Genomic DNA, 16,588 nt, shown 5'->3' on the forward strand with positions numbered 1-16,588 from the left:
AGGCACCTCTAATCCTCCAATTTGAGGTTTTTTCATTTAAATGGCCAATTACACACAGGGAGGAAGAGAAAGGACTAGAAGCAGAGGGGGCTAAGGAGGAGAGTAAACTGAACGGCAGATGGAGTTACCAAATAAAAAAAAAAAGAGCAGTACTGTAGGTGGAGAGGTGCTGCAGTGTGTGTGTCATGCTAAAATCCAGCTGGACCCAAGTTCACCCTATCCTCTGAGAGGGGCAGGTGCACGGAGGCATGTAGCAACTCAGGTTCAAGTTTAATTTAGGCACGCTTCTACAAAAACTTCATCCAGTGTCTGTTAGAAATTAGATTCATTTATGATCAAACTAGAAGAACAAGTTTGGATGCCAGAACAGATCATACAATTCATGAGCCAAACATTTTGCATCTGGAGAAAATACTGATGAGGCCAAAGGACAGATCCCCACTACTACATCAAACTCTTTCCAAATCCCAACCATGTCTAATTTAACGTGAACATAACCAGCTTTTTTTATTTCTTAAAGCCAGCTATTCTTCAGATCACTTCGTGCTTACCTAAATCAGTTGAAACACACAATAGGAAGAGGTGTGTGTGTGTGTTTGTGAGAGAGAGAGAGAGTCTGTGGGGCGTGATCCAGCATGATTAATTGCTGTTAAGTGTGTCTCTCATAAGTGATGTTGTGCCTGGAGAGCAAAGCAGAGACTATTACAGCTCAGACCCATACATCAACCCCCATAGACCAGTGACTGATGACCACTCTGCACAAATGTTTGAAAGGTACAATTAAAATATGGGGGTAGCAGAGGATAACTGAGTAACAGCAGGCTATAGCGCCAGAAACTGTGTGTGCGTGTGTGTGTAGTAGGTCCTGTAGGTAAAGAGTTGTCACAAAGCTTAAACAAATCACTTGTCATTATATATGTATGATGTATGATTAATACCTGTACACTTTTTCTTCACATGGCAACGTTTACTTTCTGCCAGGCTTCCTTGTATTGGAAACTAAAGCAGTGGTACTTTACATGGCTAAACAAGTCCTTGCAAAACTTTAATTAATGTCAACACTTGATGGCTGCCTACCCTGAAATGAATGCTATAAGAAAATGAATTCATGATTTTATTAGTCATATGTTTTCTTAAACTGATTACTTAATCATGCCTTCCACTTTCACTCTTGCTTCCTTGAAAATAAAAATAAAAATAAAAATAAAAAAATAAATCAATATTAATATAAACCTGGACCGAGACAATTTTATGACAAAAATAGTTTAATTTGTATTGGAAGCCCAAGTGTGTAATAATGTTATACTTTCATAATAAAGAAAAATATTGTAAAATTAAATTTTGCCCATATAGCCCTACCCCTACCTTCGAATATTTACATGACTGATCTGTTTAGAAATCGCCAACTGTGGGTTTACCATCTTAACCTGATTCTCTGTTTCCCCCCTGAAGCTTCTCAGATGGTTAATAAATGATTACAGGAAACATAAGTGATGTGTTCTCATAACTACATTTGCTGAAGACCAAGTGAAACAGATAGCCTTTGGCCACAGTCTTATTATATGGATTATTATGGATATTACTGATGGGGGAGGATGTGTTAGGATTACAATAGAATATGCATAACAGTTATCTGTGTGTGTGTTTTTTCCCCCTCATGTAATGTAAAGTAAAACTAGTCCTACTAAAGTACTAAGAATTACTGAGAAATTAGAGCTCTGGCTCCAGATTTTCCGAGTATCACTGGAAAGAGCTGAATAATAATTGTGCCATGTCAGTGCTCTTTGCTATGATGTCTCTATTATTATAAAACAGGCCACGAGATGAATTTAAACCGATTAATTTCACCAAAGATGACTTCTTCTACCAGTTTTTCAAATTACACCATGGAGGTCCTGTTTCCTCATGTACCACCATTCTTTGAGACTGTGTAAATGTTGGTTCAGTTTAATGGCTGTACAGCAATAACTTTGACAGCTTTGTCCTAGAAAGAAAGATCACTTCCATTGGAGCGACACTTTTTTGCTCCCTCCAGTCAGTGGTTTATGAAATACAGCATGGTCCAAGTAGAAAGTTGGATCTTCCAGCTCTGGTGTGGCAGAATGACAGAGTAATCAATAAGATGAAGAATCGACAGAAACACCAAGGCTAAGGTTCCTGAGATGGATAGATCTGCTGTCCCTGGGGGGGGGGGGGGGGGGGGGGGCTAAAGCAAGACAGTCAAAACCACATCTAGAAGTAAAAAGAAATTGATCAACTTTCTGTGTCATTTAAGAAATTTGCCTTCATGTCTTTCATTCTGTTTTGTGGGATAGCTTTCCAAAAGCCATTCCACAAGCCTTGACCTTTGGAACAAAAGCTCTAACTATTGTCAGAGTTGAATTTTATTAACACTCCCTGCTGGGAATGCTTGATGAGTTCAATTGAATTTTGAAAGACATTTTGAAGCTGTTTTATGTCTTAACACCCCACTGTTATTTAAAGCTATAGAATTCACACATTATACAATTGTTATACGTATGGGGCAAATTCCATGTCACGTGTGTTTACTGTTGATGCAGAACCCATTATGTCCAGTAGATGTCAGCCTTGTTAGCAGGAATCATTATCGACTTCAGTGCTGGTGTTTACAGTGGTTCACAAATAGCAAACAATGTGCTGTGTTCAGCTGCTTGGATGATTTATCAGTTAATCTAATTTATAGCCACAGCAGCCAGCGAAATACTGTGCTCATTGGATCCATTAACAGAGAACACATGAACACAACAACATACTTTTCAGAGAATATTGGACAAAATGTAAGTGATTTTACAAACAGATCTGAATATTGTCTTCACGATATAAAGAGCCCACTAAATGATTACAGTTCAGTTTAGACTGCTCCGACTGTCTTGCACTGCAGTAGATTAGAATTACATTTCATACTGTAAGCTGAATTACACTATGGACTGTAAATATGTTATAATGGGAAAACACTGTATACATTTTGTTATTTTGTCCTCCATAAAACTAGCAAATTGTGAATATATCATAGAACAAGTTGGCAAAATAAAGCTTTTCATACCACAGTCGTCCCTCAGTAGCCTGAGCCTGTGCACTTTTACAGTCATGGATTCACTGGGTGTTTGTAATCGTTTTTATTCATTGCTGGACAGAATCTCAGGGAGAGGGCTTAATAATAAAAATACTAATAATCTTTTTTTTTTTTTATTTGCTGTTTTCAATGAGTCACAAATCTGACTGTCTTGTGTGTAATTTGGTCTGTTATTTAGCCTGCAAGGGTGGAATATAAATGATAAAAAATATCATTTATATTCAGGAAGGGGACAGATGATGCATGTGCGACATTTTCGCAGATTAATTTGTCAAATATTTTTTCATCATGTTATTATCTACCAGCTTGGCTACTTGCCTACAGTATATACACCTGAATTGGAGGGAGCAGTGAACACTTGGTAGCTCAGTTCAAAGTTATTGGCTGGTCATGTCTGCTTGGCTGCTTTACTGCCTCTGCTGTATAGATATGTTTCATTCAATCTATGAGTAAAGTGAGAACCTTGCATAGCATTTATACAGACCAAAGCCATTCACATAACACACAGTGTGTAAGTGAGGCATACCATTAGAACCATTAGTATAAATGCTCTATTGTTTCTTTGCTCCACGACCAATAATCTCCCAGTCCCCCCCTCCCCAGAACCCCCACCCCATCTCTCTCTTTTTCTCTAATGAGCTGTGGTCTGTTATCAGTCATTACTGGAAGCCTGATTATCCAACTGGCATTCTGCACACGCTCACAGAGAACTTCCTGAAGGTGACCTTTTCATGTTGCCATAGAAACCACCTCTCTCTGCTCAGAGATGCTCTGCGTGTACACAGAGAGAGAGAGAGAGAGAGAGAGAGAGATAACAGAGCATTTCTTCCAAACTAAAGTGCGTTAGTATGCTGCAACATGATAGCACATGTACAACTCATTTTGTGATGTGGAAATAGAGATTATTTTGTTGTCCAATAATAAATAGACATGACCTCACCTATTATTAAACATAGGGCATTCACAAGTCTCCATTTTTTGTACTTAACTACATCTAATTTATCTTAAAAATAGGCACATGTAGAGGTCCATTAGTTCCTCTGGCCTGAGGTCAGTTCTCACACACACACATTCACATCTGTTTGAGGCCATTTAAAATGCCCTTAATCTATATGATGATGTGTGGTTCCAGGAGTTCTTTTTGATTTATATTGTGAGGAAGAACTTTATTTACACTAAATAGAGCCGTGTAGAACATTAATTTTACTGTGAACTAACGTTTAGCTATGTTTTTTACTCTCCTTTTTTCTCCTAGTACATGAATATGGCACCAAGGGAACACAAACAGTTGTGAATGTAAGATGCAAAGGCCTCATTGAGACACATTTTCTGCTGTATTTGTATGGGATATGTGCAAGCACTGCTTTGGAATGAATTCATTGTCTACAATTATTAGTTAACTGAATATTATAAAACTACCCAAGAAACACTATCACGTGAGCACTCTGAAAGATGTTAAAGGGTGTTGTCATAAACAGGACTATTCTGACTTAACACAATTTGTTTATTCTTAAAGTAAGGTGAGATGTAAGGTTATCATACACTCACCAATAGCATTAGTCAACTCTATTATAACACTATAATCTTAAAGTATACACTCATAGTAAATTCCATTATTAATCTTATTAGTCTTATTGAAGATCCATGTCTGTAATTTCTTATACTCATCTCTAATATACACAAAATGTGACATAGAGATACATTTTCATTTAATCTCAACACAACATGTTGCTGCACCTGTCCTCAGGCAGGTAAAGCTAAATGCTCATTTGAAGCACAACACAACCTCCATCTCACCTTAGAAATATCCCGAAGATGATTGTCATGGTGACAGCTGCAGCAACCCTCTCTCTGTCTCCCTTTTTTCCTGCCCCCAGCTCAGCGAATGTTTTGTGCACATTAACCTCTGCTGATTTGCCAACACAGGCCACGCTGCCATTTCACACCTGTCCACCAGCTGTCAGTCTTGAGTTTCTTGCCTCAGCACATCATCTAACACAGTCACCAGGTGTCATTCACAAGCCTCCGTATATAAAGAGGACTGATATCAGTGGGTTTCTGCCAAATTTCCCCAGTCACTTTAATGGTCCAGCCTTTGTTTTGCCTCCTTTAGCCCCGTGAATATTATTCGCCTGGTCTGAAATTCCACCTGGACTGACCAAGTAAAGATTGACAACCAATCTGTTCTGCCTCTTGAATCTATTTTGGGGTTGTAGAGCTGCCATCCAGGAATATTTCCTCTTTCTTAACAGCCATCGGAAATAAATACATGTTGATTGATGTTGCCTGTGGTGCAAATGGGAGTCACTCATTTTAGCTGTCACACACTGTCAAAACCACAGAGAGGGGATAGTTATGGGAGCAGTAACTAACAAAGCCCTGTTTAGGCAACTTAGAGTCAAAAAGCCAGAAACAAAAGAGGCTAATTTCTTCATGAAGATATCATCAAACAATTTCTGAAACTGATCTGATTATCATGAATTGCAGGATTTCTTTGGGCAGTATGGAGGGATAAATTCCTACCTTACTTTACAGCCAGTACTAATCTACGTATTTGTTCCACAATGTATTTTGTGTAGGGGGATTTTCTCTTGAAATCTGAAATGATTTGGCAGTTTCAAACTCACGCAGCATGCATCGGTTCGTAGAGCTGACTCTTAATGAATAAACCATGAAAATGATTTTGACGGAGCAGCAGACTCACTCTCATTCTTTATTGAACAAGGATTTCATATCTGAGTCGTGACGTGGGTTTGTCTCTTTAGGTCATACCTTCCTCAAGAGGACCACTGAGATGGTGACGAACACTTTCTTTAGCTGTGTACGTCACTGACAGCGCTAAAAATAGACTGTTGTGGAATGTGACTGGAATTATGGAAAATGGTGTGTGTGTGTGTGTGTGTGTGTGAGTATGTAGGTGTGTTTGTTTTGCACTATTGTGTACCTGGTGTGGATTTGGATGCATGACTCAGATTGACTCAGATGCCTTTTCCTCCACCCTCATTGTGCTTCTCCTCTTGCTTTGTTCACTGTAGGTCTTCATTTGAGTATCTGTGTGCCTGGCTTTACATACACTTCACTGTATTTTGAGCTAGTGACTGTGTCATTTTGTACTCATGTATTTTTATTTATTTTTTTATTTTTTATTTTTTTGCAGCATGTACTTGTGGGTTAAGCTGAAAGCATATCATCATGCACATGTCTATCTGTACTATTTTATCCATCCATAAATTCATTCATCCATTAATCTCTGCGTGTTGAATCTTGAATGAACGTCCTCCTCTTCAGCTAGTCCTCCCAGCCTCCTCCTGCCCGGTTATTTATATTCGCCATTGAATCATAATATATTGTCATGGATGTGACGCTTGCGCAGTAGACAGCGTGAAAATCTGAATCATCGATGGAAAGATAGAGAGAGAGAGAGAGAGAGAGAAAGAGAGAAAGAGAGAGTGAGAGAGGTGACTGTAGAGTGATGGGACCCGGCTGAGGGAACAGCAGCGAGTGATCACTCTCCGAGCTGGTAATGACAGGTAAATGACGTTTTTAATGATTTTTAATAATACTTTTAACCTCTGATTGTTGCCTTTTGTAAATAACGTACCAGGGATTCACGTTTCCTGCAAAGATTCAATCAACGGTGTCATCCGCGCATCTCCATCTCAGCTCGCACATCTGGAAGCAGCTCACATGTGGAGGAATAACGTGGAGCGAATGTCTGTTTTAAACTTTGCGCTGTCACCTTTCACCCAGTTCGGTGATTTCTTCATTAATCTATGAGCGTGTCGGGCGTTGGTTTCCTAATCAGATGAAATAAAACTTCACCCTTGCGCTTGGACCTGTAGATGTCTTTTCTTTCCCCCAGAGGCTGTTATTTTCAGGTGGTCAGGACGAAACGCTTCCATGTAAAAAATTCCACCTCTCTAAGTTTCACAGAAAAGCGTGCTGTGTGTGTCTATTCGTGGCGGGGGGGTTGGGAGGACGAATGGATGAGGTCTGTTTTCAGGCTGGCGTCACATGTTACGTCTGTGTGTTTTCCTGCTGGGATGATGATGGGGGCTGGCTGGATGGCAACAATGGCGCTCAGCACCACGGACAGTTCCCGGTTCAGCGCCTCATAGGACATGTTGTAGGCAGGCTTACTAAACCTTCCCGAGCATTTACAGGTCAGTTTGGATGATTGTATTCGTGTATTCTGGTTTTATTCATCAAAAGCTAGTTTGATTTAGGTCAAGACAGGTTGAGATTTATGTGGTTTGCTTGATTCGGAGGTTTGGTTTTGTTTCAGTTACAGCTTGTCTTGTGTTATGGGTGAGGACAAAATGTCAAAATACAAGAGGATGCACCTGACTAAGAGCCACAGTGACCTTACAGGAGTCGTACTGCATATCTCTGAGCTGTTAGCTCATCCAAAAATTGCATTAGACCATTTTCACAGCTCGTTTTGTTTGTATTGTTTTCGCCTAACCACAGTTAGAGTTACATGTAGCATTCCAGCTATCTTATTCAGTCAACCAAATATCCCTATGTCTGGATCAGGTTTAACCATGTGCATTGGTTGTCTGTCTCTGTTCTGGCCTCCTAAGGTCAAGGGCACTATTCAATTCAATGTAAACTAAAGCCAATTAATTTTGTTTAAAAAATGTGCTATTGTAAATTAAATAAGATTTTTTAAAAAATGCCAGTTTTAAGAAAACAGGCCTTGATGGAGTCGCAATAACTTGGGAATGAATTGCAGTAATAAACATCTCTCATATTTTCATATTTTCGATGATTTGGCTGGAGGATGAATTGTTCAACTTTCTTGGATGTATGCAGATAAGGGTACAGAGACACTTCATAACATCTGGGCCGAGGCAGATGTTCATGCGAGTCCTCAGCAGTTACAAATTAAGCAGTAATGTGATTAACACGACGTACCGAGGAACAGTGTGCCTCATCTTAATGCAGCATTTCACTCATCACACTCACATTATGTTATCCGACTGAAAATATACCATTTTCCATTGTACACTGTGTGAATTCATGTTTAGTCATTTACAGACATGAGACACCCTCCACCTCCTCATCTCATCATCATAATCTGAACATCTATAAGGACGTTCAGACAGCAAAACACAGAAGTGCAGAATTCAATGGCAACTTATTATCTGTGTCCTGCTGACATTAAAATGACCTTCCCCAAATTTTTATAGTTCACAATAACTCAAATAACAGATTATACCTTTGTGCTGATTGACGTGGGATTGATCCAATAGAACAAGTCAACCCTATATCGAGGGTCTAAGGATTGATTGTGTTGTATGTTGTACAGATTACAAAGCTTATGGGGGACAAATTATGATTTTGGGCTATGTAAAAACAACTGACTTGACTGTCCAGAGGTTCAAGATGCTCTTTTTGTCTGTGTACCGCTCACATTTTCTCCCATGTGACACTAAACTCTTTCATGTAGCACACCTTGCATCAGCAAATTTCAACAATACTGTTTAAATTGTGCAACTAGTTCCCTGACTAGTTTTCTCGATTCCATATACAAGCCTGATACAAGAGGTGTGAGACCACAGTGAGTTTATTCAACATCATCCTCCCCTCCAGTAGATCTAGTTGATTTACATACCTGCCCTGATGAAGCAGAAATTCCATTAAGCTACTAGTTCTGTTTCAAGGGTGTTGTTTTTCCATTTCCATTTGTCACATGTGTCAGGACAGCACAGTATTGCTGCTGTGGAACCATAATATTTTTTAAAATAATGTTTTACTGGGATGTACGTCTTACCTTTTCTTTCCACTTCTTTTAGCATTTACAAGACTTATTACCAACACTAGGATCAATGTTTTATTCCTACTTTTTGCTCCCCAGTCTATCCCTGTTGTGGTGCAACAGAAGCTGCAGTTTAGATTTAGTGCCTGCTGCCATAAACTTGAAACATAGTTATGTTTGTTTGTGTAGAGGCACCGAGCTGTGTAATGCTCGGTGATATTGAGACGGACACTGAGGGAATTGCAAGTGTGTGTAAAATAACTTTTCCGAGAGCAAATGTTTTCTTTGTCTTTTCATTTTTTTTAGAAGGATGAAAGAGTTACTTTTAAAGAAACAGAACAGAGAAAACAGTAACAGGTATAATATATGACATGATGTGCAGTTTATACAGCTGTAAAAAGGTATCTACTGCAGGTAACTGACAAGGTTTTATGTTTACAGAAATTAAAACAGTTATTTTTATTGTTATATTTGTTCTGTGACTGTAAATGGCAAAGCTGATACCTTATCTGTCTTGTATGACAAAAAGCATGGTAAACCCTACACAGCAGGCTCTTAATTTGCATCTTCTGTGGCTTTCATGTTGTGATTTTTGCACGTAACACACACACATATGGAAAGAAAAAAAACAAGGTTCATTCTGTGTGTGTCAGCACCTCTCCGCATTGAGCCGACACTATATTGAATCTAAAGAGGAGAACCGATGTAATGTTTCATGGTTTATTTCATAATAGCAGACAAGGAGAATGCATCATTAATCTCAATGTACTGAGCCGCCCTTGCCTCAGTGCAGTGTTACATAACTTTCTGGTGCTGTGTGCACATGCTTGTGTGTATAAACGTAAAGTGTATGTGTATGTGTGTGTGTGTGTGTACATGTTTATGCAGAGTTTGTCAATAAAACTGGGTGGGTGGTTCCTTAAAGCAAGTGTGCAGTCATGCATTCATGCATGTTCGTATGTCCGTGACTGTGTGTGCATGTGTGTGTGTGTGTGTGTGTGTGTGTGCATGTGTGTGTGTGTGTGTGTGACCTTAAGCAGGTAGACAGATGTGAAGGATGACTTCTTGCTCAGAGATCTGTGGGTCGGAGTATGGTGAGCAAGCTCAAGCCAGTGGGAACTACCAGCAGTATGGTGTCCGCTCCTACCTACACCAGGTGCAACACACACACACACACACACACACACACATGAAAAAGAAATCCAAGAACAGCACATACTTCCATTCTCTAACAGAAACCTTTCATGTTCACACCCTAAATCGGAATCCCTGAACTGTTTACTTTTGAAACTTTTCGATCCTGACCTCAACTCGGTCTCAGTTTCTGAAATGTGATGAAGTGTTTGAAATGTGATAGAAAACATCTGTTTGATCCAGTTCTATGAGGAGTGCACAGCGTCTATCTGGGAACGCGATGAAGATTTTCAGATTCAGAGATCGCCTAGCAGGTGGAGCTCTTTACTCTGGAAGGTGAGCTTAACCTTCAGATTGCTAAAAACAAAACCACGTCTCACCTGCTGTTATAATCACACTGTAATTGCAAGAGACTGGAAGCAATGACCTGGAATCCGAAAAAAGACTTTATCCTGCAACTTCTTCGTTTTCCTTCCAGGTCTGTCTCGCGTTCGGCACCCTGATCTTGTTTACAGGCCTCATAGTTGTTTTGGTGGGTTATGCCACTCCAGCCAGGATTGAAGCATTTGGCGAGGATGATCTTCTTTTTGTTGACAGGTACAGGAACAATACAGTTGATTAACAGCAGAAAATGTGTGCAATCATTGATATTCTTACACGGCTATTGCCTTCAAGACTTGATCATAATGAAGAATATAGTGCTTTGCTAGGACATAGTAGAGTGTTGGTTGTATATAAAAGTAGCCATTGAGTCTTTGATCACACACTGAATAAAAGCTGTTCTTTCTACCTGCATTAGAACAGAGCTCGATTAACTTTGCAAAGATTGCACGCCACAACATAAAACTCTAATCCTAAATGACTCAGCTGATACCAAAGGTGAAAAACACTCCTCCACTAGGTGATGTTTAGACTGTTCAGGTTCCCAGTTACACTTCTAATTAATGCTTGAAACTCCACTTTTTCTTGACCAGCCATGCTGTCAGTTTTAACCGCGCCCTGGATGTGTGCAAGCTGACTGGTGCTGTGCTGTTCTGTGTGGGGGGTACTTCGATGGCTGTGGGCCTCCTGTTGTCTGCCTTTGCAAAAAGCTACTCCAAAGAAGAACTGTATCTGCAGCAGAAGTTTAAGGAGAGGCTGGCAGATCTGCACGCGACAGTTGGTAAGATCTCAGTCTGTTCTGTCTCGTCATAACACAATATGGTTTAAATGTTAAAAATACATTTGTAGTTTTTTTTTTTTTACTGTTGTACTGTACTGGTATATCGTCTTGTATGAATATCCCACATAGCAGAACTGCTTTTCTCACAGGTACCCCCATACTGAAAGCACCCGCCCCTGGAGACGGAAAGGTGCCAGTCACACTTTCCAAAGTGCAGAACATCCAGCCAGCGACCACGAAGTCAGAAACCTGACAGAAGTCCAGATGAAGGCATCACATGAAGAAGTGTGTATGAGGACTGACTGGAGAGCAGACTGTGTGTGAGTGCGTACATGTGTGCGTAAGTTGATGTACGTGTGCATTTTTTCTTCGGAAAGGTCAGCTTACATGACTGATAGTATTGGTTCTTCATCTTTATTAGCTGTGTTTGTTATCAAAGTTTGATTTTAAGGTTAGATAGCTGCAGAGTTAATATGGCTGAACAAAGTTTAAGTCTTTTATTTTGTTTTCTTTGTTTCTTTTTTTTTCTTTCTTTTTTTTAAAATTCATAGTTACTTAAAAAAGCACATACAGGTCTTGAGTCCTACCCAGAAAACAAATCACAGAAACAAATCAATAAAACACAGCTGCTGAGCAACACCATCATAGTTTCCACAGAGCAGTTTTCTGTCAAGAGGAATCACATTTTGTGGAAAAAAAAAACAAAACAAAAAAAACCCCCTTCCTGCTGGAGGGCATAGAGCAGCAGATGCAGTGTTGTTTGAAGTTATTGGTGATTGGGCTCCATTCACAGAAATGATCAAAAGAAGCTCTGAACACAACAACCGTTATCTCTGCCTAGTGTCTAAAAGGACATTAGAGGATGAGTGTTTGTATGTACAGAATACTTTGTGTGTACTGTGTGTACATGTATATGCAGCTCCCTGACAGCCAGAGCTGTCAATCACAACCACACAACATGAATACATGTGCTTCAGCGTATGAATACTTCTACTAAGAACTGCTTACATGCAACAACAAGCCAAGTCTTAACAGATAGCTTTGCAAGAAGTTCACACATCATCAGAACAAATTAAACACAAACAGATTAGAGCAGACCTTGAGGAGAGACTTTACACTGGCATTTTCTCGTGTCTCGTCAGGCCTCTGACCTTGTCGTCTTCAGTAAATGTGCAGACAGGATCGATAGGCGAGACCAGACAGACTGATGAAAGGTACATTGAACCAGACAGCAAAGAACAGCATAGTCCGTCACTTAATCAAACAGATTATTTTCTAGATAAGATGAATCAGGCATTCATCATGCCTTCTATCTTTGAAATTTTTTTCTGTTGTTTTCCTAAACACTTCATTACCTTTGCTCATAAGTCCTGTGTCTCCTTCTCTCCTTGTGACTAAAGGAAGCAGGTAGACACAGGCCTCTGCACTGAAACATGCACATCTTTTGCAACATTTTGAATCGAGATGTTGTTAGTGGCTGGCCATGAGTCGGTTTGAAATGTGCAGGTCCTGCGTGTTTGAAATGGAGATGGCACGAGGGTGCATGAAGAGAGACATGCACCATGACAGACGTGTTACATAACAGGGGGGTGAAGAGAGCGCAGCCAGCTCTTCAGTGAGATCACATCAGCCACATCGTGTTTGACAGATCATTGTTTTCAGCCTGTGGTGATTCTCAGATGCAGAACAATATAAAGTTGGTGATTCTGTGGAAACGGTGAAATGTTGCATCATCAAATATAGTTTTTCTTACAAGTTGCATATTCACTTGCACACCACATCTGAAATAGACATCAATAAGGTTTTTATTTTATACAAGTTCTAGCTCACATACAAGCACAAGAAGCTGTAATGGTCATGCTTTTTGAAACTTTTTGTCTATATGTACAGTATCATGAGTATATTTTTTAAATATTGTGATCATGCCACTTTAAATTGTTGTGTTTTTTTCCTTTTTGTTTATCTTCTCAATTAATCACACACAGATACATCATACGGTACCAGTGGTAGTTACTGTCCAAGTGCCATCAAGCTACTTGCCTCCTACTGTGCATCAGTGCAGCAGGTCCTTCCAAGTAATGTATTCTCTTTAAATCAATGCAGCAACAATGTTGGATACTTAACTGTATAAAAAAATGAATTGTTGTGCTGGTTATATCCATGTAAGTTGACCTTTTAATATCATCCTCACAACCTCCGTTCTCTTTACTGCCTTTCTTCTTTTACTTTGAAAGGTTCTGCGATGTCATTTCAACACATTTGGTTTCAGATTCAACACAAACACGTAGCTATATCTATGAAGAACAACATACTTATAATTAAGATATTTCCAAGGAACTTGCTCAACCACTGTTAAGCTGCAAACCTACAGTACAAGAAGAAACACCAAGCTCCTATAAACAAACCTTCAATGTGGTCAAAACTTCAGTAAGTGGTCAATAAATGTGCTGACTTATAGTTACATGCCGTGAATTGTGATTTTATTTTTATCCTTTAATTGATCAAAGTTGAATTCTTCATTACAATTCAAAATCCAAAACGGAGATTTTTCAGCTCTGAATCTGAAAAATGTTCCCTCACTTCTAACCTTATGTCCTCTGGTTCTATCTTTAATTGTCTCCTGGTGTAACAGTGGATTCTCCCAGTAAATTAAAAAAACAAACTATATTGTAAAGACTACATTGGATAAAGAACAAATATATATATCACTGTCTATATGCAGTAGGCTATGTCTATTTTTCAAAGAACACAATAAAACTGAAATATCCGCAGCTCAAATTGTGTGACGAATCTATGTAAGCCAGCCTCATATTAAAACATACAGTACACACTTAACTTTCAATAGTAAATGAACAAGGAAAAAAAGATGTCCCCATATACTGTCAGTTCATGATCGATAATATTTTATAAATGACAATACTTATTTGGGCTGTTAAGCTAAATGGCTCAATTAGTATATATTTTTTTTAATAGAGAATAGAGAATAGTGCTTTATGTATCTGTATCATTGTACTTATTAAATGTATCCTATTTATTATGATTCACTTTTTTAATAGCTTTGTTGTAAAATCACTACTTTGCTGTTATGAATTTCACCAACCAACTGACACTTTTTATTCTCTTTTCAATGTTTAAGTTTCTGAAATAGTGTTAGGTTAATTTCTAGGCAGGGTCTTTTGTTTTTAAAGATATGGAGATATGGAGAAAACAGAGAGAAAATTAATAATTATAGGATTTGGTTTTCAATAATAAAAGATTCCAAACTGTGAATATTGTGTCCCAACATACTAAGCCTTCATTACACTATGTAGGAGCTTGTAATCAATCAGGAGAGTCAGGAAGTGCAGAACAGTGTCTGTGCTATTGAGGGCCTTATTAACACTCACTCACACACACACACACACACACACACACCCTCTCTCTCTCTCTCTCTCTCTTACACACACACACACACACACACACACACACACACACACACACACACACACACTGAAAAGGGCCGGTGGAGGAGATAAAACAGAATTGATGGTAACTCCAGAAATAGCACCTTGAGGATCATCGCCCCGACCAATCAGGCTGTATGACTCACACACACACACACACACACACACACACACACACACCAGCCACCACCTCCTCTGCCTCTCTCTGCATTGCTTGCTCTTTGCTCTCTCATTCTACCTCGCCCTTTCTCTCACCCATGTTCTCCCTCTCTCGTGGGATGGTGAGTCACAAACGCGCTGACTGCTTGAATGCCAATTTGAGCAGCTGCAGGGATGAGAGGGTGGTGAGGCCACCATGGACACTGAAATAGATCACAGTTCACACTACAGTTTCCTGCCTGTGGAAAGCATTTTGTAGTTGCAAGTTTATACAAGTGTCGTTCATGGGAAGGCAGAGGAAGAATGACTGAATGAACATGAAAAGTGTTGTCTACATCCTCTTCTAAATGTTGTTTCACCTGATACTGGCTAAACGTTGCATCTCAGTTCCTTAAATTAAGATTGCAGGCCTAAAAAATAGAGGATAATGCAATTACTGTTACATTAACTACTAAATAAGTGGTGCCATTTTTTTTTTTTTTTTTGACAGTGGAAGCACCTGATGAAAATCTCCCTTGTAAACGTACATGTAATGTTCTGGCCTAAAATTTTGAAAAGCTTTTTCAAAATATGATTGTAAGCACTTACATTTTTGTGCACACATTGTCATCACACACACACACAAGTTGTTATGCTTTCATGCAGTTCAGCAAATTACTGCCATGCATGTAGAGACTGCCTGAGAGTAATACAAGAGAGGAGCTCTTCTGACTCACATAAGAATCATGAGAAACATCCTATTTCTTCTTAACTTCCCCGTCTTCTGCTGTATTTCTGACATGTACTCACCTCTAGCTCTAAGGATCAGTCAGTCCCAGCAACATGGTACTCATCACTGGAGCTGCTTTCGCTGGGTTTGGAGCTAATGTCTGACAAATAGTGACTTTACTTAACACCATGTTGTCCTGTTAAGTCCTGTGACTACAGGGGGTGAAGACTGTCACGTCCCTTCCCTTAATGATGAAGTCCCTGTGTTGCAAAGAGCTAACACCTTTATAGTTACATGTTACATCAACACCATTATGTAATACCTGTATCTACATGTACCAGAGGTGGATGCTGAACATGTACTCATGCACAAGGCTAAACTAAAGGTCTGAAGTACTTTACCTCTATTTCCATTTTATGCAATACTTATATTACTCTACATAATAATAGACAAATATTGTACTTTTGACTCATCACATGTATTGGGTGATTATAGTAACTAGTTACTTTCTGTATTAACATTAAAATACCTATAAGCATATAAAGCATACGGTAATGGCATTCATCATGCCATTGGCATTGGCAATGATAAAAAAAATGCCCATGATAACTCTGGTCTCTATCACATACTGTCCTCTACTGAAGTTAGCACACTAACCAGCTCGCCTTGGCCTGTCTCATCACTTTTCATAAGTGACCCACTTATGTAGCGTGTTCACAGGGTGTATTTTAAACTCTTGTCTCATAAACCAAAAGATGGTTGAAGCTCTTCTCAAGCAACTATCACCACCACCCGCTCCCAGAAAGACACCACGTTTGGTGACAGAGGAAAATGTACAAATATCCCCTTTTAAGTATTTGTCTGGAGTATTTGTACTTAATGGTATGTACAAACAGTGACTTAAAGTGAAGGATGCAAATACTTCTTCCAGCACTGTATATGTAGCATGTACAGTAATAACAGTTTATTAACTTTACTCTAAACTCTAAATTATCTCCTGGGCTCACTACTGTTGTCTAAAACAAGATCCAAATAAGAGCAAAAATGCAACGTGAATGACAATACATTTACATTCCAAAAAAAACAAAAAAACAAACAAAAGTAAAATTTTTCCTGCAGAAAAAAG

General features: G+C 39.1%; 1 protein-coding gene across 4 annotated transcripts; it reads left to right on the forward strand.

The window, feature by feature from the left end:
• Positions 1-6,468: 6,468 nt before the first annotated feature.
• nrsn1 (neurensin 1) lies at positions 6,469-13,929 on the forward strand. Of its 4 annotated transcripts, none has more exons than XM_071470166.1 (6): positions 6,469-6,624; positions 9,893-10,011; positions 10,233-10,325; positions 10,468-10,586; positions 10,964-11,151; positions 11,301-13,929. In XM_071470166.1, the coding sequence occupies exons 2-6, from the start codon at positions 9,913-9,915 to the stop codon at positions 11,402-11,404; spliced, it is 603 nt and encodes a 200-aa protein (XP_071326267.1). In that variant the 5' UTR covers positions 6,469-6,624; positions 9,893-9,912; the 3' UTR covers positions 11,405-13,929. The 4 variants fall into 4 exon arrangements, with proteins under 4 accessions (XP_071326267.1, XP_071326268.1, XP_071326269.1 ...); XM_071470167.1 differs by having other exon boundaries at positions 6,539-6,624; positions 9,896-10,011; XM_071470168.1 differs by lacking the exon at positions 6,469-6,624 and adding an exon at positions 7,135-7,257.
• The last annotated feature ends 2,659 nt before the right edge of the window (positions 13,930-16,588 follow it).

Source organism: Trachinotus anak, unplaced genomic scaffold (genome assembly GCF_046630095.1).
Source record: "Trachinotus anak isolate AG129_WGS33_773 ecotype Australia unplaced genomic scaffold, CSIRO_AGI_Tana_v1 ptg000032l, whole genome shotgun sequence".
In the NCBI taxonomy this organism is placed as follows: domain Eukaryota; kingdom Metazoa; phylum Chordata; class Actinopteri; order Carangiformes; family Carangidae; genus Trachinotus; species Trachinotus anak.

Bases quoted from the DNA above. Each gene is read 5' to 3' on its own strand.
- nrsn1 (XM_071470166.1), top strand. From the start codon at position 9,913: ATGACTTCTTGCTCAGAGATCTGTGGGTCGGAGTATGGTGAGCAAGCT. The intron at 10,326-10,467 runs GTGAGCTTAACC...TTTTCCTTCCAG, and splicing joins GGAGCTCTTTACTCTGGAAG to GTCTGTCTCGCGTTCGGCAC. The intron at 10,587-10,963 runs GTACAGGAACAA...TTTCTTGACCAG, and splicing joins GATCTTCTTTTTGTTGACAG to CCATGCTGTCAGTTTTAACC.